General features: G+C 44.9%; 2 protein-coding genes and 1 long non-coding RNA gene across 6 annotated transcripts in view; 1 reads left to right on the forward strand and 2 right to left on the reverse strand.

The window, feature by feature from the left end:
• LOC133152429 (uncharacterized) lies at positions 1-4,667 on the reverse strand. Its single transcript, XR_009714130.1, has 3 exons — positions 4,492-4,667; positions 4,117-4,238; positions 1-1,970 (listed from the first exon to the last, which is right to left on the reverse strand). It is a non-coding gene; the product is annotated as an uncharacterized LOC133152429 (long non-coding RNA).
• On the forward strand, positions 4,631-9,731 carry brd7 (bromodomain containing 7). 4 transcript variants are annotated; one of them, XM_061276005.1, is made up of 17 exons: positions 4,631-4,761; positions 5,360-5,553; positions 5,617-5,710; positions 5,780-5,840; positions 5,945-6,089; positions 6,156-6,266; positions 6,337-6,500; positions 7,163-7,271; positions 7,359-7,437; positions 7,538-7,645; positions 7,711-7,846; positions 8,076-8,187; positions 8,285-8,326; positions 8,885-8,948; positions 9,045-9,182; positions 9,345-9,476; positions 9,577-9,731. In XM_061276005.1, exons 1-17 carry the CDS (start codon positions 4,713-4,715, stop codon positions 9,645-9,647), a joined length of 1,809 nt encoding a protein of 602 aa, XP_061131989.1. In that variant the 5' UTR covers positions 4,631-4,712; the 3' UTR covers positions 9,648-9,731. The 4 variants fall into 4 exon arrangements, with proteins under 4 accessions (XP_061131989.1, XP_061131991.1, XP_061131990.1 ...); XM_061276007.1 differs by having other exon boundaries at positions 9,048-9,182; XM_061276006.1 differs by having other exon boundaries at positions 5,783-5,840.
• The window catches only part of adcy7 (adenylate cyclase 7), a 24,111-nt gene continuing 13,348 nt past the window's right edge, over positions 9,697-20,459 (reverse strand). Inside the window, exons 3-27 of the mRNA XM_061276004.1 lie at positions 20,188-20,385; positions 19,933-20,097; positions 19,685-19,834; positions 18,743-18,903; positions 17,832-17,943; positions 17,537-17,664; positions 17,100-17,258; positions 16,835-16,967; positions 16,518-16,706; positions 16,294-16,337; positions 16,059-16,118; positions 15,154-15,231; positions 14,913-14,982; positions 14,726-14,823; positions 14,567-14,651; positions 13,717-13,854; positions 13,528-13,638; positions 13,173-13,369; positions 12,359-12,470; positions 12,120-12,278; positions 11,898-12,044; positions 11,724-11,831; positions 11,503-11,617; positions 10,740-10,864; positions 9,697-10,628 (exon numbers count right to left, since the gene is read on the reverse strand). Coding sequence (XP_061131988.1) covers positions 10,482-10,628; positions 10,740-10,864; positions 11,503-11,617; positions 11,724-11,831; positions 11,898-12,044; positions 12,120-12,278; positions 12,359-12,470; positions 13,173-13,369; positions 13,528-13,638; positions 13,717-13,854; positions 14,567-14,651; positions 14,726-14,823; positions 14,913-14,982; positions 15,154-15,231; positions 16,059-16,118; positions 16,294-16,337; positions 16,518-16,706; positions 16,835-16,967; positions 17,100-17,258; positions 17,537-17,664; positions 17,832-17,943; positions 18,743-18,903; positions 19,685-19,834; positions 19,933-20,097; positions 20,188-20,385 — 3,189 coding nt within the window. The 3' untranslated portion in view covers positions 9,697-10,481. The remainder of the gene's footprint in view (positions 10,629-10,739; positions 10,865-11,502; positions 11,618-11,723; positions 11,832-11,897; positions 12,045-12,119; positions 12,279-12,358; positions 12,471-13,172; positions 13,370-13,527; positions 13,639-13,716; positions 13,855-14,566; positions 14,652-14,725; positions 14,824-14,912; positions 14,983-15,153; positions 15,232-16,058; positions 16,119-16,293; positions 16,338-16,517; positions 16,707-16,834; positions 16,968-17,099; positions 17,259-17,536; positions 17,665-17,831; positions 17,944-18,742; positions 18,904-19,684; positions 19,835-19,932; positions 20,098-20,187; positions 20,386-20,459) is intronic.

A 20,459-nucleotide genomic window follows, 5' to 3' on the forward strand; every position in this document is an offset into this window, starting at 1 on the left:
TATTTTCCCGATCCAAACAGTTTCTATCTTCACTTTCCTCCTTTTGAAATCCTTTTAAATATTCCACACAGTGGGAGAAGACATATTAGCCAGCTCACCAAGCAGGGAGCATCTTTAACAAGGAAAAAGCATCAGTTACGTTACAAGTTAACAGCAGGCGGCCCCGTCACCCACCGAGGCGGCGTCAGGAGGCTTTGCTCAGTGCTGTGGCGTTTTCAAGACATCAGAAGCCACCTCTTTCATGTCCAGATCCCGTAGAAATTGGCCCATCGTGGTCAAAGAAAATCAGAAGAAGCTAGTATTCAGTATGCATGGCTGTAAACACATGCTAACACGCTATTTACTCTCCATGTTGCAGTTTTAAACTCTGCAGTCTCCAATTTGCTATCTTGCTCTAGTTTCTTGGAGCTCTTCATTTGAATGATTGAAAGGGTGTGTCATTGCAACATTCAATAAATAAAGACAGAAAGGAGCTCCAGGATCCCCCCCACCTGGAGCTTTATAGCGACACCAACGCTCCCGGTGGACTATCCAAAGGCGTCCATTGAATGCCAGATCCGCTAAATACGGACTTTGAGTCCAATATGTCTTCAAAAGGGGCTAAAAGGGCTCATTATGTGGGCTCGGCTCTTTCAAGACTATTAGAAAGAGAGACGTTAGTCACGGCTGCTTATCTCGCAACCTTATGAGCGGGCGGATTAAAAGATCAAAGGCTGCCTTCGCTTTTAATTTGATAGAAAACGTAAGCTTTTTTTTTTTTTTTTACGGATGTGCCTCGGACTACGATGTAGGCCTGAAGCTCGCGCGCTCAAAATTATAAAATTTATTTGATCCAAGTGTTTGCGTGAGCCAGACTTTGGATTGTGAAGGTCATTGAATCAAGAGCAGATAGAAGAGGGTGTTTGCGCCGTTGTGGGAGCGAACACAGCCGTCAATCGTAAGGATCGCATGTAGAAGATCTGTACGCGCAAATTGCATTCACAACTCAACTTGCTGATGGTGTAAAGTCGGCTGCCGTGGATGGCCACTCGAAGACCGCCATCCATCGTACATCCTACTTGTGTGCAGCGTAACAGCTAAATGCTGCGACACCATGTTTGCTTCTTTTCTTTGTGAAGAGGAGCTCATATGCACTTTAGACAGGCTCATTTCAGCTAGACAAGAAAAAATGTTTGTTTGTTTTTATCCTAAGAGTATTTTGTCGGATGCACTTCGTAGACATGTGACACCTGGTGGTAGTCTTTGTCTCTTCGAGTGCCTGGAGATTTGTCAGTTTCGCATGTTAAATAAAACATGTGTGTTTGAATGTCAGCACATAGCAGCAGCGCTCCTCTCGTTCGTTTTGATGTCGGCTCTATAACGAGCGTCGTCTGGAAAACGCTGATGGTCTCGAGAAAACGACGACAACGTCTCCCCCGTCGCAGGGACGCTGTTTGGATTGCCGGGTGTCAACAATCAAAGTGCTCCTCCAGCGACTCTTTCTGCTCCCTTTCAGCCATTTTCTTTTCATGACACTTTTGCAAACACTGGTTTTCTGTCGAATGCTCTGTTTAATAGTCAGCACTGATGCAATTTGAATGCTGGACTCAAATTGGGCACAGTGGTACTGAAATACAAATAAAAACTAGCTGAATCGACTTTTTATGTTTATAAAACTAACAAACTAAAACCAACAAACACAGCTAACAAAGCGAAATAAAAAAAAATGTCAATTTATCCGGTCAGTTTAGCACTTCCTGTATTATGCTTTTATTCTGAAAGACAACGAGCACCACTTCCGGCTTACTTGACGATTGTCGTACTAATTTTCATGACGTAATCGTAACACATTGGGGGACGACACGTAATGGCCATTGCAACAAACACTCTTAAGAACTTACATATTTGTGATTACTCGCTTTTTAGTTGATGGGCACAGGCAGACAAACCTTGTCGCACTCGCAGATGCTTGAACCACATAAATCCGACGACTGAAGACCGAATTAATAAATGTTTTCGGCATTTACAGTGAATTAAGAACATATTTCCATGAACAATAAATGACTTTGACCCGATCATGTGCTGACCTAACCAAAATACAAGTTGGGTTAACAATAGACACTTCATGGCATCCTACTTGAAGGTGTACCTAATGTTGTGTCCATCAGACAAAGAAATGGAGCATTAGAAATTGAGCACCAGCAAAAGTGTGAATGTTTGACATGGATGACTGACTCTATGACAGCGGGTGGTGACAGCTTGGTGATCTGTGATGGTGCATGGGTTGGGGGGGTCGTTCTACTATACAGTTGAACTAGTTCAGTGGAGCGAGAGTGGAGCCCCCACCCTCTTCTAGCTGAGAGATTTGTTAGCCCCTCTATAATAAGCAGAGCACTCTTCATTTCAACACCTTTGCCCCCCCACCCCCACCCCCGCCCCCTCCTTGACAAGCCACTAGCCTGTGCAAGCCTGTCAACACTGCTGGTGCACCTATTCCAAAAAATTTCATGAACTGCCTTGCAATATTACTCACAAAAACATTTCAGCTTGCCAGATTGAAATAGAAAACATTTTTAGATAAATATGTATGTGACCAGTAAACATTATATTTAAGGAAATTATCACACATGGTAATGGTTTAGAAGCCTTATGGAGGTTTGTGTGTCTGTGGGCGCGCGTACTTTCTTGTTCAAGCACTCTAATGTATATTTCACTTTTATCGTGTTGTATATATACGACATCATGCTCTACTTTTTGTAATGTATTATTCTGTTTCTGCAGACTCAATTATCACAAAGGGGTCCTTAAAAGGAGGCGGGCGTCATGTCACACACAACAGGGAGATGCGTATGTGTGCGAGAGAGAAAGGTGTGTGTGTCAATGTGTGTGTGTGTGTGTGTGTGTGTTTAAGACCAGGGATTTTTGACAATAACAGCCTCGATTTTCCTCCTGAGAATCTGAAGACGGGGGGGATGGGGGGTGCGTTCAAAGCGCAAGCGTGATAACGACGGTGCATCAGATCCTTTTGCGTTTGAAAATTTGATTTGAGGGCAGAAGAAAGCTTGAATGAAAAAAGTGAGGGGTCCAAATGTGCTGCCTTTAAAAAAAAAAAAAAAAAAAAACACTCCCCCATTCCTTCAAAGAGACGACCTCAATCTTTTGCAAACATTCCGTGGAGCCACATACAAAATTTTACATCTTAGAATTACAAGAATGTCAAAGTCTTACAGAATTAAGATGTAATTTTGATGGAAAATAAACATCTTGTGATGTTAAAAAAAAAAAAAAAATCACCAATAATTATGTATTTGTTGTCATGTTACGTCTTAAATCTCGTAACTTTTTTTGACAACTATACAAAACTGTCTGCTATGAGCCCACAGGCACTGACATCCTCCCCGCCGATCAAAATAAAAGAAGCTACGTGAAACTGAAATTCCATTACGGGAGGAAATGGTACATCAACGCCACGGGACGACAATAATTGTCCGCTTCGGGCCGAGCCAGGCCCGGCCGGCGGCTAAAGCTCAATTACCATCGACCATTATTGTACTGTGCCTGCGGCGTGCGGGAATGGCATCACAAAAGGTGCGACTGGACAAAAGCAAGGAGCGGAGGTTGGAGCCCCCGTCACGCTGCTTTTTGCCATCAGCCCTGACAGATGGCGAAGGCCCCGTGTGAGGCCGGCCTGCAGCTAAGAGTTTCTTCAAAGTGTCGGCGTAATGTGATGCGTCAAAAACACACGCATGCAAAAGCAAATCAGAAAGATCAGGTAGGCTTGCTTGTTTGGCTTCTCGTCCTTTGAAATTGTGATAAATGTTCCTTTTATCGCTAATGAAATAGAATGTCCTAGTTTAAAGGTCCCCACACTGACTTCCTGTTCGTCTCCATGCATGAGTCTTGGTGCCAAAGTTTTCGGGTCCCTATCTCCCCAAAACGAGCGGTGGTCGACTCACGTGCCAACAGTGCCACGTCCTGTGCGGAATCTGAATCAAAGGTTGTGGGAATCGTGTGGCATCAAAGATACTTTTTCCAGAAAGAAGATAGGAGGAGGAATAAGGGGGGGGGGGGTGACTTCAAACCCTCACTTGAAAAGGAATGAATAATTGCATGCGCTGTTGTTTTTTTGGTGCTTACGATTGAGTTTGGCGGAGCCGGAAAGCTTTGATTACACCTCACGTGAGTCCACTGAGAGGCGGCTAGGTAGGGGTTCTCCTCGCCTCCCAGGAATCCCTCATTCCTGTTCAAAATGTGGAGAGCTGACAATAATGAAAAGAGTGTGCATTAAAGAATTGATTGATGCTGCATGCTTGCTTTCTGACGGGAAGAAACTTTAGTCCAAACTCCAGAAACTGTGTTAAGGGTTGAGATAGGGTTAGGATTCCGGGACTATATTTTAGGGTTTGAGTTAGTGGTTAAGACAAACAAACAAACAAACAAATGCATGCTTGAGTTTAAAGGAATTAAAAAATACGCATAGTAGAAATCTACGTCTACACATCAAGAGCCTACCTCATGATTTGAAGACCCAAGTAGCACGCGTGGCGGATTGAACATATGGCAAACAAAAGGATTTTTAGAGTGAGTCTGCCCCCTGCTGGCGAGAAAAGCTCATGCGTGCAATCCCGCCGCCTCCCCTCTAAGCGGCGCTCGAGGGCTCAGGACTTCCTGTTTGCTGTCAGAAGAAAGTTGCTGGTGGGTGGTGACGAAATTGCCTGAGCAAAATACAAACAATGGGAAAGAAACACAAGAAACACAAGTCGGATAAACACGCATATGAAGGTATTTAATTAATCTTTATATAGAACATTTGACGACTCGTCAACGGCCTTTTAGGCTTTTTTTTTTTTTCAACTGCTTGATGACACGGTCCCTCACGACTTAGCTTCGATGCTAATATAATAGCCGGACTACTTTTCTTAAAATCAAGTTTATGTTATTATATTAAATTCAAAGACGATTTTAAATGGAAAAATTCCGGTGTGTATCTTATACACTTGGTAATTACTCATGTGTAGCTGCCACTGTTGTTGCTAGCAGGTAGCATTTGAATGGTCTTTTTACGTCACTTTGCCAGCTCGCTAGTTCTTATGTTTCCAAATCGTAATAATCGTGTTACTCTTGTATTATCACAAATGTATGTTGCTTATGTTAGGCCTGCCCAGTAGCGCAAAGAGTATCTTTAGTGCGCTGTAGTCGTGAGCAGATTTCCAAACCAAATTTATTGCCTCAGCTGCATAAGTCACAATTATATATAACTTAAGATAGTCAGGCTTTGTTTGCCAGTTAATTTGTGTAAGTAAATAAAGTTTTTATATTTTATTTTGAGGTCGTATTGTCCAGCACTTATTTGCATGTCTCTTAATGGTTGTTTTTGCAGAATATGCAGAGAGACCACTCAAGCTGGTCCTAAAGGTCTCCGGCAATGAGGTGACCACTGGGAGCTCCAGCCGCGACACTTTTTATGATGACCAGTCGCCGGACTGCGATAAGACCAAAGACAAGAAGAAGAAGAAAAAGAAGGACAAAGAGAGGAACTGTGGAACACCCGACAGCGACAAAGGAAAGAAGAAGGTAATGAAGCTTCTGTTGTCTTGGCGTGTTTAGTTGATTGATTATTTGGTGCCGTTACTGTAGGTGATCAAAAAGAAGAAGGGCCAAGATGGGGATGGGGAAGACGAACGGGAAAACTGCAGGACTCCCATCCGATCTGAGCTGGATAAACTGGAAGGTATCTTAAAAGAAACACAAGTTTTCTTCTCAGTTTACTATATTGTGTGGTTTTTTATGACATCATCAGCAGAAAAAGAACAAACTCCTCTACAGGAAGCGTTGAACCAGCTGATCAGACAGCTCCAAAGGTATTTCATCATTTTGCTGACACACACTTGGGAGTTATTGACTACAGCAATACCTTGACTTAAATAAAGTATTATAATATATAATATGTGCTTCTTGTGGGCAGGAAAGATCCCAGCGCGTTTTTTACCTTCCCCGTGACGGATCTGATTGCTCCGGGCTACTCGGCCGTCATCAGGCAGCCAATGGACTTCAGCACCATGAAAGACAAAGTCAAGAAACAATGCTACACTTCTTTGGACGAGCTCAAGGTTTTTGTCAGATATACTCCACATTGCATCAGAAGCTTTTACAGCTCATTTTTGTTGTCGTTGCAGATGGACTTCAGGACAGTGTGCGAGAACGCCATGGCCTACAACAAGCCCGAAACCATCTACCACAAAGCCGCTCGCAAGCTGTTGCACTCGGGCATGAAGATCCTCAGCAAGGTACGCTTAAAGAGATCCACCACACTGGGGCAGCACAACGCTTTGTAACATTCCTCCACCTACCTCGCAGGAGCGTCTGGAGAGCCTAAAGCAGAGCATTGAGTTCATGTCCGGTCTGAGTCCGTCTGACAAGGCCACCGGGAAGTTTCAGGTTCAAGGGCTGCCCTGCTTGGTGACCAAAAGAGAAGCCAGCACAGAGAGCAGCGAGCGCTCGCAGACACCAGGCACACCCAGGTTCTCTTTCACTACCATGTGTCTCCTGTTCTTTCTTTTCTTTCCCGATGACCCCTTTCAACGCTGCTTCAGGCCGAGAACGCCAGGAATGTCTTTGAGCGTGTCCAGTCTCGTTCTGTGACGTCTTTGGCGTTCTACCTCCTCCTTAAAACCCATGTGACCTCAGCCGGCTATCAAAACGGCAGATGTGCATTTACGTGGCAGAGCTACATACACAAGATTCCAAAGTTATTTACCGCCGCTGGAGAAATAGAAATTGAAGGCAGGACTTTGGAATTGGAATCTGTTTCACAGCCAAATGCCGACATACTGCTAATTGTTGGTTTGTTAACAGCTTACACGTGAGCAACTGGCCGACGCCTATTTAATCATTTGTCATTGACTTGCAAATTCAGGCTGCTAGCGTGCTAGGTGTTAGCATACAAATAGTTGGCACGCGACTGTACACATAGCTCTTGTTGAAGTCTGACTCATCGCGATACGCTCCCACTAATTACAGTACAGGTTGTGGCGAGCATGCTAAATGTCTGATGTAAATGTTCACATTCTTGATGTTTGAGCGTCTTGCAACCACAAAAGATGATGCACGCTGACTTCCGAGCAGACTGAAATACAGCACAGCAAACCAAAAGGCTCTTTTGTCGCCTTTCAATTGCCGGCAGACCAGACAAGGACGCCAAAGAAGAAGAAGCGGAAAAAGAGCTGGCGGAAATCCGCAAGGTCATCGAAGAGTCTGGGGGGAAACTGTCCAACCGAGTGCTGCAGTGCGACGTGAGCAACCATGTCCGACATAACGCACCAACTGCCTTGGTGGAGGTCTGTCTTAATTGCTTCATCCCCCCCCCCCCTCTTTCTCAGTTGGAGTTTCGCAGACAGAGGCAGTGTGATGGCTCCACCACTCTGGCTTTTGTCAACCCAGCCGATCCTTCTGCTGGAGGTAAAGGCAACAAAGACAATAGCGGCGGTGCTACGGCATTGGGAGATGGAAAAACATGTTGAAGCGGATCGTTACAAAACTTTGGTCTTTGCTTCCACAGAAGCGGGATATTGCTCCGTCAAACTGGGCATGATGTCCACCCGTCTGCAAAGCGGCGTTAACTGCCTCCAGGGCTTCCGGGAGGACAAGAGAAACCGCGTCACACCAGGTTATTAAAAAAAAAAAAAAAGTCAAGTTCTCTGCTGACGCTGACACACGACGTCCGCTTCGCAGTGTGCTACATGAACTACGGGCCGTTCACGTCTTACGCGCCCGCCTACGACTCCAGCTTCTCCAATGTTAGCAAGGACGACTCAGACCTCATCTACAGCCTCTACGGGGACGAGTCCAGCCTCCAGGGCTCGGACAGGTCAGTTATGACACTAAAGTCCAACTTGTAAAGTTTAACACAAGTTCCCGCTATTAATGAGAGCAAAATGTTTCCGTTACCGAGCAAAAATTCAGACTTGTTTAATACAAGCAATGACCCGACGTGGTTGATTTCGACCACCTCAACTTGGGACTTTCTGAAAACACCCACCTCTATTCCATAGCTGTTCTTGTCCCCCGTTAATGAGATCAATACGTGTCGTCGGCAGCTTGTCAGAGTTTCTGTCCAAGTCGGATGAGTACGTCTACAAAATGGCCGATAACCTTCTGGATGCCCTGACCAACGGCGAGCATTCAAAAACGCTGAAGGAGACGGAATCAGTAAGTTGTGTTTTTTTTTTTTTTGCAAATAAATTGTATAGTGTTCTAATGAGACGACAAACACAACAGGAACTTCATTTTGTTTGCGTGCACTCAGCAGGTGGAGGAGCTGTCACAAGAGGACAAAGCTGACACAGAAGTGAGTCAAGTGCATGTGGGTGAGGGGGGGGGCATTTGGAGGGTCCATGCACCTGTTTGCCGCCTCTCACATTCCAGTGCAAAATGTCAGTGAAAGTATGGGCGAGCCTCACCAGCTTGTTTGAAAGTCAAAGCGCATGTTCTTCTGAGCAGCTGTGTCAACAACGGTGGCTCGCTCACTGTGATCCAAATGGAAACATCTTCAGAACACAGCCGGCCAGCCGGCCGAGACCTCGGAGGGGAGTTTTGTGTTTCCGTTGGCCGCCTGCTGAATGGCCCCTTACACACTTAGTCTGTCTTGTTCGCCATTCTTGGCATCGCTCCAGTTAGCTCAGCTCGCCACTCACAGCTTGTCACGTGGATACATTTCTGCCAGCGGGGTTGCCGACAAAGAAACGGGGCGGGGCATCTTCAATTTGGTTCCAATTGGACAAACTCTGTTCACGGGGACACCTACAAATGGCCATATTGGCATGACATTTTAATTTGGATATGCTGTCTTGGTGTGATTTTGGTCATCTCCAAATAATCTACCCGTGTCTCTCGCTCTCCCCTTCAGGCATTCCAACCGGACACAGGCTGCAGTAAAACGGAGCCTCTCGCTGCAGACGAGCTCCCTGGAGGTATAAAAAAAAAAAAAAGCGTCAACACAAAAGGCAAAGAGACATGATGTGCCGCCTCATTGAGGATCAATAACATTGATTGTGTTGTCGTGGCAGCAGACGTGCAGCAGAAATTGGACGAGACCACGCGGCTACTCCGAGAGCTGCATGAAGCACAGAGGGAACGTCTGAGTGCCAAACAACCGCCCAACATGATTTGCCTGCTGGCGCCCAGCACCAAGGAGCTGGATCTGGGTAAAAAAAAAAAATTGCTACCACTGTAAATTCCACACTCAAAGTTGCTGCTTTTATCACACGTGTTGAGTCCCTACAGTTTAAACAACATTTAACGGACAAGTCTTACTGTCCAATTACTTTTTCAAAAATAAAATCACGTCTTTGCATATTGGTCCGCAGCCGAGAAGGTGACGGGCAACCTGGCCGAGTTGGCCGGCCAAGTGGCACCACGCGACATCAGCAGCGTTTGGGCCATTAGGAAGGCCATGGGCATTGCGCTTCCTCCTGAGAACCTCATTGACCTCACCACAGGTGAATACGTCCATCTTTTTTTTTCTTTTTTTCCCCATTCACAGCCGTTGCAGTCAGCATTCAGTTTGAAACTTACGTAAACGTCCCCGTTTTGTTTCAGTGCGTGAGACGATTGAACCCATGGAGACCTCGCCAAGTTGTCAGGATGCACTGCCGGTCACTGCTGTTTAGTAACTTCAAAAATGTTTTTTTTTTTTTGTACAAAAACAGAAAATACTCATTGTGTGACATTCAATAAACTGTTTTTAATTAATACACACTGTAAATAATTTATTTCGAGCATTTTGTTCACACGCCGAAAAAAAGGCCAATTCTACGACAGCGTTAATCATATTCAAACACTTACAGACAAAATGGTGGTGTAGTAAGGCCACGAGATGAATGCTCCGATCAGTCCTGCTCGAGAAGCAACATGCCTCACAAGCAAGCAAGTAGCAGGCATGATGACGTCACTCCGACATGATGACATGCTTGTCAATGACACAGCTATTTACATCGTCCTATTAAAAATATGCAAAATATGACCCGCCTAACCACAACACGCGTGCGTCTTTCTCATTACACAGTAACAAAGCCGACAAAATGATCCACAAACAGAATCTGTTGTTTTATCGGACACAAAATGCCTACCAAAAAAAAAAAACGTTTTAGTACAATAAGCATTTTTTTTAATGGTCATTAAAGAACAAAAGTTACAGGTGTTCTTCCCTATCGTAATCAGTTAAACAAGTGCATGTATGCTGATGTTTCAGGGGTGCGTGACATGACAGCCCAAAATCACCGCAACATCATGAAGGTAATGTTTTTCAGATGTTTTGTCCGTTTCCAGTTTGGATGGAACAAAATCCGCCTTGAGCTCAAATCCAGCTCAGTTCCTGTAGTTGTGGCACCACCGCAGGAGCACAGCTGCATTACAGTCACTTTTTGTCCTGGGGGGGGGGGGCGTAAACACTTGCCTGGTGTGGATAAGCGAGCGTCAAGTTTTTCAAGCGTGACCTCCTGACCTCAGCTGAGGCCCATGCCTTGCTGCTTGCTGGTGTCCGTGCATACAAAGAAGGTCTTGAGCTCTCCTTTGCCTTTCACGCTGATGAAGCCCCGGCACTCGCACGAGTAGCCCAGCCTGTGAAGAACGTCCGATGTCTCCTCTGTCACCTGCCGGGCAACACGTGCACAATTTGATCACTTTTTCTCTAGCTTGACGTCTGAGCTACAATTTTCTTTGTGTTCCGTCACAAAATCCTGATCAAGGGAGCTCGGACGTACTTGTATCTTTCCTAGCTCGCCGGTGCTTTCCATCCTGCTGGCCACGTTGACGGTGTTGCCCCAGATGTCGTACTGAGGCTTCCTAGCGCCGATCACGCCGGCGATCACGGGACCGTGGTTAATACCTGCAGAAAAAAAATGATCAACCGAGAAAATTTAATGCTCAAACACACTTGGGCTGCGGCCACACGGAATGAACAAAAATCACGTTTTGTCATTTAGAGTTTGCAGAGCCAGACATTTGGTAGGAATCAAGAACTTTCTAAAATGGCAGACTTCCCCTGTCAGTACTGCTTATTAATTCCCTACTTTTGTGATGGTAACGAACAGGAAAGAGGTGTTCAAGGTTATTTGAATTGATGAAAAAGGACAAACTAAAATCAAAACAAGCTGTTTAAACAGAACAGAAACAGAATTATCTTTTGGAAAACTAACATCAGTGTGAAAGAGACTTCCTCCCTCAAAAAAACAAAAAAAAAAAAAAAGAAGCAGAATGTGACGACGTAGTAATTCCATTCTGGATCGCTACCATTCATAAAGGACAGGAAAAAAGTAGGTAAATGATGGCTGTTACAGACATGATGATAAATCAAGTGCAGAATCGTAAAGTGCTGATGAAATTTGGCAGCCGGGAAGTCACGTGAGCTTAGCGTTGCCAATATGACGTAACCTTTCCCAGCCGTCCTCACTCACACACACACACACACACACACACACACACACGCACAGACTTTCTCTTTGGTTTGTTTGAGCGCAAACTCACCCACGCGCAGCCTGAAGCTGTTGAAGGAATGTCGGTTGATGCCCTCCAATTTGCCGACGAGCGCCATGGCAAATTCCACCATGATGCCGATCTGCGCTTGCTGACGTTCCCTGTCCTGGAAAACACACACACGCACACACGTTTGGACATGTAGACCAAATGGTGGGGGCCGAACTCTTCAATGACATACTCAGAAGAACAACACCCTCTAGCCACCCCACCTGGTTGTTCTCCTGACCGAGCGTCCCGCTGAGGCCCGCCGCTGCCATGTAGGTGCTGCCGATGGTCTTGATCTTCTCCACGCCGCTGAACTTTGGCTTGGAGAGCAGCTGTTAAGAAACGTCAGGTAATGATGATGATTCAATTGCACAGAAGGAAGGAGCGACGGGAAGCACCTCGTCAAAGTCGGCGATGATCTCGTTGAGGAGTCTCAGGCACTCCAGGCCCTCCTTGTTGATGTCGCACTCGGTGTAGAACTCCTTGAAGTCGGGCACCGAGGCGAACATCACGCACACGCAGTCGTACGACTTGTAGTAGAGATCCTGTTTGGCGGGGGGAGGGGGAGATTTCCTTATTCCGGCCGCCGTTCACAGCCGCTGTCCAGGTTATGGGCTCACCTCATTTTTCTTGTTCTCGCCGACAAAGAGCGAGGCCACGTGAGCGGGCAGCACATTTTCAAGCAGTAGGCGATTCAAGTTCTCCCGGGTCTCGATCTCGTCCTGCTCCGTGTGGTTCTTGTACTTGAGCAGGAAGTCCTGGCGGAAGCACGACTCGTTCTGACACACACACGCACGCAAATGCACGCGTTGATTTGGATACATGAGAACGCTGATGATGTTTAAGATGAGGTGAGCACCTGCTGAGAGATGATGAGCATGGTGACCAGGAACAAGGTGATGTAGATGCAGCTCATCACCTGGGGGTGCTTCACCAGGCCCACCAGCCTCACCATCGACTCGTCTGATAGGCTGCCCGCATCAAAAACACTTATTTGAAGGTTCAACATTTTCTTCGCTACATTTTAATATCCATCTTTTATTTACTTTTTTTATTTTTCCTCATTTTTAGTATTCATTTTTGGATACTTTCAGGAAAGTAGTTTTCATTTTTAGTTTGTGTTTCGAAATACTTTGAAATCATTTAGAAATATTTACCTGTAATTTTGTTTTCATTTTTTTAAATTCAATCTTTCACCAGGTTTAATTCATTGATTTATCTTTTTAATATCCATCTTTTATTTACTTTTTTTATTTTTCCTCATTTTAAATTTTTTTTTTAGTATTAATTTTTGGATACTTTCAGGAAAATAGTTTTCATTTTTAGTTTGTGTTTCGAAATACTTTGAAATCATTTAGAAATAGTTACCTGTAATTTTATTTTCACTTCTTTAAATTCAATTTTTCTCCAAGTTTAATTCATTGATTTATCTTTTTGTTACTCTCCGCTTATTTGTATATTCCAACTTTCATGCTTTCCATTTTTTATTGGTTTTTGTGTTTGCAATTGGAACAACACAAGACCTTTAAGGCTTGTTCCAGACCAAGAGTCCATCCCAATAAAGGTTGCGTAACACTCTTTTTACGTACGTCTCTAAATCCCCCCCCTATGTGACCGGATACTTGACTTATTATTACATTACCGACCTTATCGCGGTCGGTATCGAGTCCCACCTGCTGCAGTTGCCCTCTCCTGTAATCTGAGCGTGGAGGACGTTGGCGTAGGCCACAAAGAGCCGCTTGTTGGTGCTGAGGATGATGATGTAGTAGGCGCTGGACGACAGGGCGAGGAAGAGGACTTTAAGCTCCAAGCTGACCCGCAGGAACACGCCGCAAGCCATCAGGGACAGGATGCAGCAGTACACGGAATACTGGTGTGGTGGGAGGGCGGCAACAACAATGACTCCAAAAAAATAGAACAGGAATAAACACCGGACATTTTGATGATAATATTTTAAAATGATATTTCCTCTCTATTGTCCAATTTGGACGTCAAACTTCGATTTTGAAAGTAGCCGTAACATCTCACAGGCAGATAGAAGAGGCCTCCCTCGGATCCCAGTCGCTGGGAAGAATTTGTGTGACTCAGGGTGGGAACATCACCAGTGGAACATTCTGGAAAATGTGCCTGGACGAAACACTGCGGGATTGAAGGAAAAGAAGTTTGGAAAACGAAAATAAGCCAGGCTTGGAGTTTTTTTTTTTTTTTTTTGTTCACCAGGTTGAAGATTGCCAAGAGAACGATGACGACGGTGGTGACGGCGGCCAGGGGGAGGCGCACGCACGGTTTCTTCACCACCGCCTCGGAGATGGACGCCAACCACTGGCAGCCTGACAGCTTCTCTGGAAACATGCGCTACGCACGCACACGGGCAGAGAAGTTACTCGGAGAAAGAAGATATCTGACATTCATTGTCACGCGTGATATGTGAGGGTCGACTATCCCCGTCAAGGGCGCAGATAAGCTAAAGAAAGTCATTTTTGACGCCCCAAGGAACCCGTCCACATCTGCAAAGATTTTAGATATTTATTAGCACACTTAAAATATGAATTTGAGATGATTTAGCTGTGAATTAAAGTACCGTATTTTCCGGACTATACGGCGCACATTCAATGAATGGCCCATTTTGAAACTTTTTCCTTATATAAGGCACACCGGACTATAAGGCACTCTATTCATGCATCATGTCAGATTTTTAATCCAAATCAAATCATTCTCCATTTCCTCTTTTTTATTTCAACTTCAGACGCGACAAATGACTTTATAATCACAAAATAATGATCCATAGTCTTTTTGATTCATGATTCATAGTCTTCAGTGGGCCACTTATGATTGATTTCATGACACGATGCTTCGGGCCAGTTTAAATTTAGGAATTTGGTCCATATATAAGGCGCACCGGACTATAAGGCGCACTGTCGGCTTTTGAGAAAATTTTAGGTTTTTAGGTGCGCCTTATAGTTAGCATATTTATTTCGTTTTTAACTACGATTTTTTTCCGCATTGCGTACCTAAATAATAATAATGATTATTAATATGTCGCACCCGGCGGGTTTTCTGCACCGACCTTTATGTGCGCTGCAAAACAGATGGCCAAAGTCAGCAGCAGGACGCACGCCAACGCCGCGAACGTCACTCCGAGAATCTGTCGACTAACAGTTTGCACAGCAACCGGTTATCAGCCATTTTTCTGCGCTTATTTCATGGCTGCTCATATGATACTCACTCCCTGGTGACGAACATCTGGATGGAAAAGATGCAGAGGAAGATGACGGCGGCGCAGCCCACGTAGTGCTTGAACATGGGCAGATCCAAGGCCCGGTACTTTGGAGACAATAAGAGAGCATTTGAAATGAGGACAAAATGGGATTTTTTTTTTTTTTTGTGTGTGTGTGTGTGTGTGTTCAAATGACCTGTTTTTCAAGGTCTTTCTTTGGAAACCATATGGCTAAACTGCCGCTCTCCTCAGACTTGTACCACTGTCTTGGGAAGGAGGCCATAACAAAGAATAAAACATTAGACGGAGCAGCTGCCGTTTAAAATCAGCGCCATCGTATTGTGTCATAGAAGAAGGTGGAACCTGGAAAGCAGGAGGCTGATCATTGAAATGTTTGAGCCACATGTTTTCTGAGGTCACCTCTGAAATGGACCTACTTGCTGCCCAGTTCATCTATGGTGGTGGTCATTTCGTTGTGGAGCTCCTCGTCAAAGCGACTCTTCTGCGACTTGTTCCTGCGTCCCAGAAACAGACGCCATTAATGACAAAGACACACGAGGCGTTTAATGGCCGCTGTGTGCACATTAGTCAGGAAAAAAGTGCCTGTATAGATCATGCGTGCGGTGAACAGAGAGGGTGGGGGGGGTTAACCGGATGCTGGGAGTTAGATGAGCAGTTCAGGGGACAAAGGGAAGCCCCCTCGTGCTATCTGGCAGGAAGGAAGCCACCGTACAGATGCACACAGCAGATACATACACACCCCGCCCCGCCCCGGTTAGAGATCGGGAGAGCACGTCGACATGATCCTGGGAGGAGGTAAGCGGTGTCAGTGGTGAGTAGGAACAAGAGTGCAACGGCCCCACCGAGGTTAGTGTCGGGACGTTAGTACTGGCCGCTCACAGTCGTTCTCACCCAGCTTCAAGACAAATCGATTATTGTATAACCTCAAATAGTGGCCAGACCTCGAATACAGCGTTTCAGAATTTTTGTCGAGTGGGACGCACAGACACGACGCCAAAGACGTTTGAGATACTGAGCTCTCAGCTTCAGGCCAAGTCTATGTCTAATATCAATATTGCTATGGCGCCCTCTGGTGGCTTCTGAGCTTCATTTAGTCAGGTCATAGCCTTGTCTAATAGAAAAAAAATACTTTGTTGCCACCTTGTGGGATCTCTAGGCAATTACACAAATGAAGGGGAACACTGTATTCCCAAATTCGACAAAGAAAATATATCTGGGCCACGATTTGCGGGAACTACAATGCGTGAATCCAATTCACGGTTCAAGTGGTGTCCATTTCTTAATTTGAGGCTCCTGCACCGCGCCAGGGGCCCAAACTCACTTATGGCTGCTGAACGAGGGCGTGGACAAGGAGAAGCGCTCTTCGAGTGATTCATCAAAGCTGTCATAGGAGGAGTGCAACAAGGAATAACACAAAACATCAGGTATGAAAGTTGCCGTGTCAATCTAGGGAGAAATTGGTATGATGAAAACAAGTTGAGCTGGTTGACTAGCAATTGATTCTTTAAAGATCAACTATGCTGCCAAAAGATGGTCAAAATATATATTTTTTTTACCTGTCAGGTATCTTAGAGCTGGCTGCTGTTCGCAGTGGGATGTCCTGAAAAACAAACCGGATTAGCCAACGGTGTTTCTTGTCGGCTGCTAGGTGGCAATTCTTACAGATAAACGAATCATGAAGAGATACCGTAATTTTCGGACTATAAGTCGCCCCCCCCCACCCAAACTATGAAAAAAAACGCGACTTATAGTCCGAAAATTACGCTATTATTCGGCTTACTTTGCCGAGCGTCTTTCCGTTGCCGAGGGGGTCGGCGGCGAATCCCTCTCGGCTCTGCAGGTGGGCGAACGGTTTAACTGCCCCCCAGGACTCCAGGTAGCGGGTCATGCGCACGGACGCCCGCATCTTCAGACCGTCGTTGACGCGAGGTTTGGGGACGCTGCGTCCGCTCTGCGTTGGATCTTTGGACTTGTAGGTGTACAAACACAGGCTCTTTAGTTAATTGCGACCATTTTTTTTTTTCAAACTTGAGCAGAATATGGACACTCTCGACTCTCGCTCTACACATCATGAGACACACAAGGTCGTAAACTCACCCGAGGGTCAATAACAAGGTAGGTTCTGACGTTGAGCTCCTTGAGGTATTGATCTCGAAGCTGCCCGTCGCCTTCCTCCACTTCGTACGCCTTGTTCAAGTGCTTCAGAGTCGCCTCGGTGATGTGAACACGTCTATAATGACCACGATGACGTTTGCTTTTTTTTTTTTTGTCGCCAGTTTGGGCCATAATTTAGCAAATGATGCTACAAAAAAAAAAAAGTCGACACGCATCTACAGGACCGTGTGTCAGTCGCAGCGCTTACCCGGGAAGGCCTCCCGACTCCATGTGATTGGCTAGCGTCACGTCATGTGACCACACGTCAAACTGCCACTTGCGCAGGCCGATCACGCCGCACAGCACGTTGCCCGAGTGCACGCCCACTCGCATGTTGATGTCCACGCCGGTGGCTTCTCGTACCTGCCTGCCGCAAATAAAACCACAAGGCTACAAACACAAATAATACTCCAGAGGATTAATCCGATCAACTAATCGATTATCAAATGAATCGATAATTATTTTTGACACTCAATGAATCCTCATTATTTTATTTTCATTTTTGGCACTATAAATTTGGTTTTGAAAAAAGGAATGGCAATTTAAAGTATTTTAATTCCTCAATTAATCCACAAAATCATCACCATATTATTAAAATAATCCGATGTGTATTAATGGAGTCACTTGAGTATTTGAATGACTCACTTAATGGCTTCACACATGTCCAGGCCCATTTTCACACAGTTCTTGGCGTGTTTGGGCAGAGACACCGGTAGGCCTGATACACAATAATAGCAGTCTCCCAGAATCTTGATTCTCATGCACTCGTTTTCCTGGAAAAAAAAAAAAAGTGGACAAAGAACATTTTCCGACATGATCCGCAATAAGTCAAAATATGAAATTTAGACCGAATTTCTTTTCAATATTTTCACCCCTCCCACATGCTTGCATTACATGATAAAAATGACATGTGACGTTGCTAATAATACAAAGATCTGACCTTGGCGATTTGGTCAAACTTTCCAAACAGTTCGTTGAGCATGACGACGAGTTCCTTGGGGGAACAATCGCTGGCCAATCGAGTGAAGCCCACAATGTCGGCGTAGAGAATACTGCAAGGAAGAATATGTTATTATTAAAGACGCTAACATCTTAAAAAAAAAGGAGATTTATTAGACTTTGGGATGAGGCAGTAACATAAAATGTAGACAGAGCGAAGCACTGTGAATACTTTCCGTGAAACAAAAAAAAAAGTCAAACAATCATGTTACCACGGTGACAGTTCAACACCGCAATGACTTCATTCCATTTTTTCCTATGAGAAAATGTTTGACTCAACTGTACAGTATTCTAAAGTATACAGTCGATATATTGAAGTCACAAAAAAAGAAAAAAAAAAAAAAACATCACCTCTCAGAATGACTTGGACAAAACAAGCCAGGTGCTTGTAGATGAGACTCAACCAACGGCACAAAAGCCACGACGACTGCTTTCACCGGATAATTATAAGGCTCGGGGTCAGGGTTACGACCTTTCGCTCGAGATTGATGCCTTTGCGGCACACACATCCGGCGAGAAACCGTAGCAAACACAGACGCACAATGTCTGTCACCCACACTCATAAACATTGTCACAAATGTACACAGAGGACTGAGTGCGTTCTTTGAACGGTGATCAATCAAGCGGCTGAACATAAAGGAAGGCAGTAACTCATTTCCTAATGGAAAAATAAAAAAATACAGAAAATGAATGGACCAGTGAATCCTAATTGTGCTTTTTCATGAATGAAGCAGAGTAGAGAAGTCATCTTTGGAGAAGGGACTTGGTTTTCGTAAATGGATGGAAATCCCCAATCTCCAATTGTGTGTTCAGAAAAAGCGCCGCGTCAACGGTTTATCTCGCGATTGGTACCTGACGTTTTCGTGACGTTTGACGTAGAGGCTGTGGAAGTTGTTGTCTTTCACCAGCCGCTGTTGCTCCTCCTTATCTTTGCAGTCCTGCAAGCGCTCCATGATGGCCAGCTTCATCTTCATGGAGATGTAGACCGGCAGCACAGACTGCAGTAGGTTCTCCTAAAAAAAAAAAATCTTCACCATACTGTACATTTTCGCAAATATTTTTTTCTTCTGAGCTGAAGGTACATTTATGCCAAAGAGATGTGTGTGTGTTTCTGATTCGCAGGCACGCACACACCGTATCGTCTCCCACTCAAAAGACAGACACCCACCCACCCACACACAAACACACAATGTGGTAATAGTGTTGTTGGCAAAAATAGGGAAATATTTCAAAAGAAGACTCCAGCGGAGGCAGAAAAATTTCATTAGCGCCGACCGGGCATAAACATCCTGAAGCGAGGTCAACTGGGGGCCGGCCAGGGATGGATTTTCCCGGTGATCAAAGTAAACGGCGATGAAAATGAAGAGGAGCATAGAGACAACAATGCTCTTTATTTATACGCTGTCATGTTTGCTTGCCGTGTTTGCTCAGCGAGATGAATGGAAAGCTGTAACATCTATAAAAAGGAGAAATATTGTGTTTGATTATATGGAACAAAATTATTGGAATCCCCACGTGCTTGTAAAGATACATAAAAAAAAAAAAAAACTCATGAAGGCACAACTTCAATCACAAGTTCAGAATTAATTATTCATAAAATAATAAATAGAAATGAACAATGAATATAATTAAAAATTAATAATAATACATTATTATTACAGTTTATTTTTACTGTTATATATTTTCTTTTTTTTATTTAATTGAATTTATTTGTATCAATCATCATTATAAATTTGGGAATCCATTTTGCACCCGACGAGGAAACAGATAGGATTAAAAAAACAAAAACCGAACCTGTTGTCGCTTCTCGATCTCCAGCTTCATGCGCATGCTCAGGCATCGTAACGTATCCTGAAAAGTCTGCCTGAGGGTTTTCTCCATGAGAACCTTGTGGAAGGCTCCCACCACGCTACCACAAAGGAACACCACCGCATTGGACAGCAGCTACACACAAATGCACAAAAACAATTGTTGCATTTGTGTGACGTTTTAGTTGATATGCTAAAAAAAAAAAAAAAAAAAAAAGATCACGTATTGTTCACCTGGTTGGCGAGGTAAGGCGTGGGAACGTCGCTGTACACGGTGAGGCGAAGGGTGAGTGCCAAGATGTGGGAGAGCGAGGAGACCACGCCCAGCGCCACCGCGTACCACCACGGGAACGGCAGCATGGTGTATACGGTGAAGATGATGAACAGGAAGAACGGCACCTATTGCGAAATTCCAACTTTTATTTGTGGGCAACCTCAGTAAAGAGCTTTCTTGCAACAATGTCAAAATTCTTCTCATGGAATTTTCACCTGGTCCCACGGTAGGACGACAGGCCCGCTGAAGATGAAGGTAAAGCCCATGGCGAGGTGCGTGGCCCACACCAGCAGGCCCAGCGGACGGCGCCAACGTTGGGATAGCATTTCGGTGCACACCAGCACAAAGACGGCTAAGAAGATGCCCAAGGCGCTGCTCACCACGCTCACAAAAGCCCAGTGCTCCCGGGCGCTCTGAAAAATCAAGTTCACAGATGAATAAATACCTTGAAAGCAGGAGAACAATCAAGATAGTTGCAGACATTCTT

The sequence above is a fragment of the Syngnathus typhle genome, linkage group LG4 (genome assembly GCF_033458585.1).
Source record: "Syngnathus typhle isolate RoL2023-S1 ecotype Sweden linkage group LG4, RoL_Styp_1.0, whole genome shotgun sequence".
NCBI lineage: Eukaryota > Metazoa > Chordata > Actinopteri > Syngnathiformes > Syngnathidae > Syngnathus > Syngnathus typhle.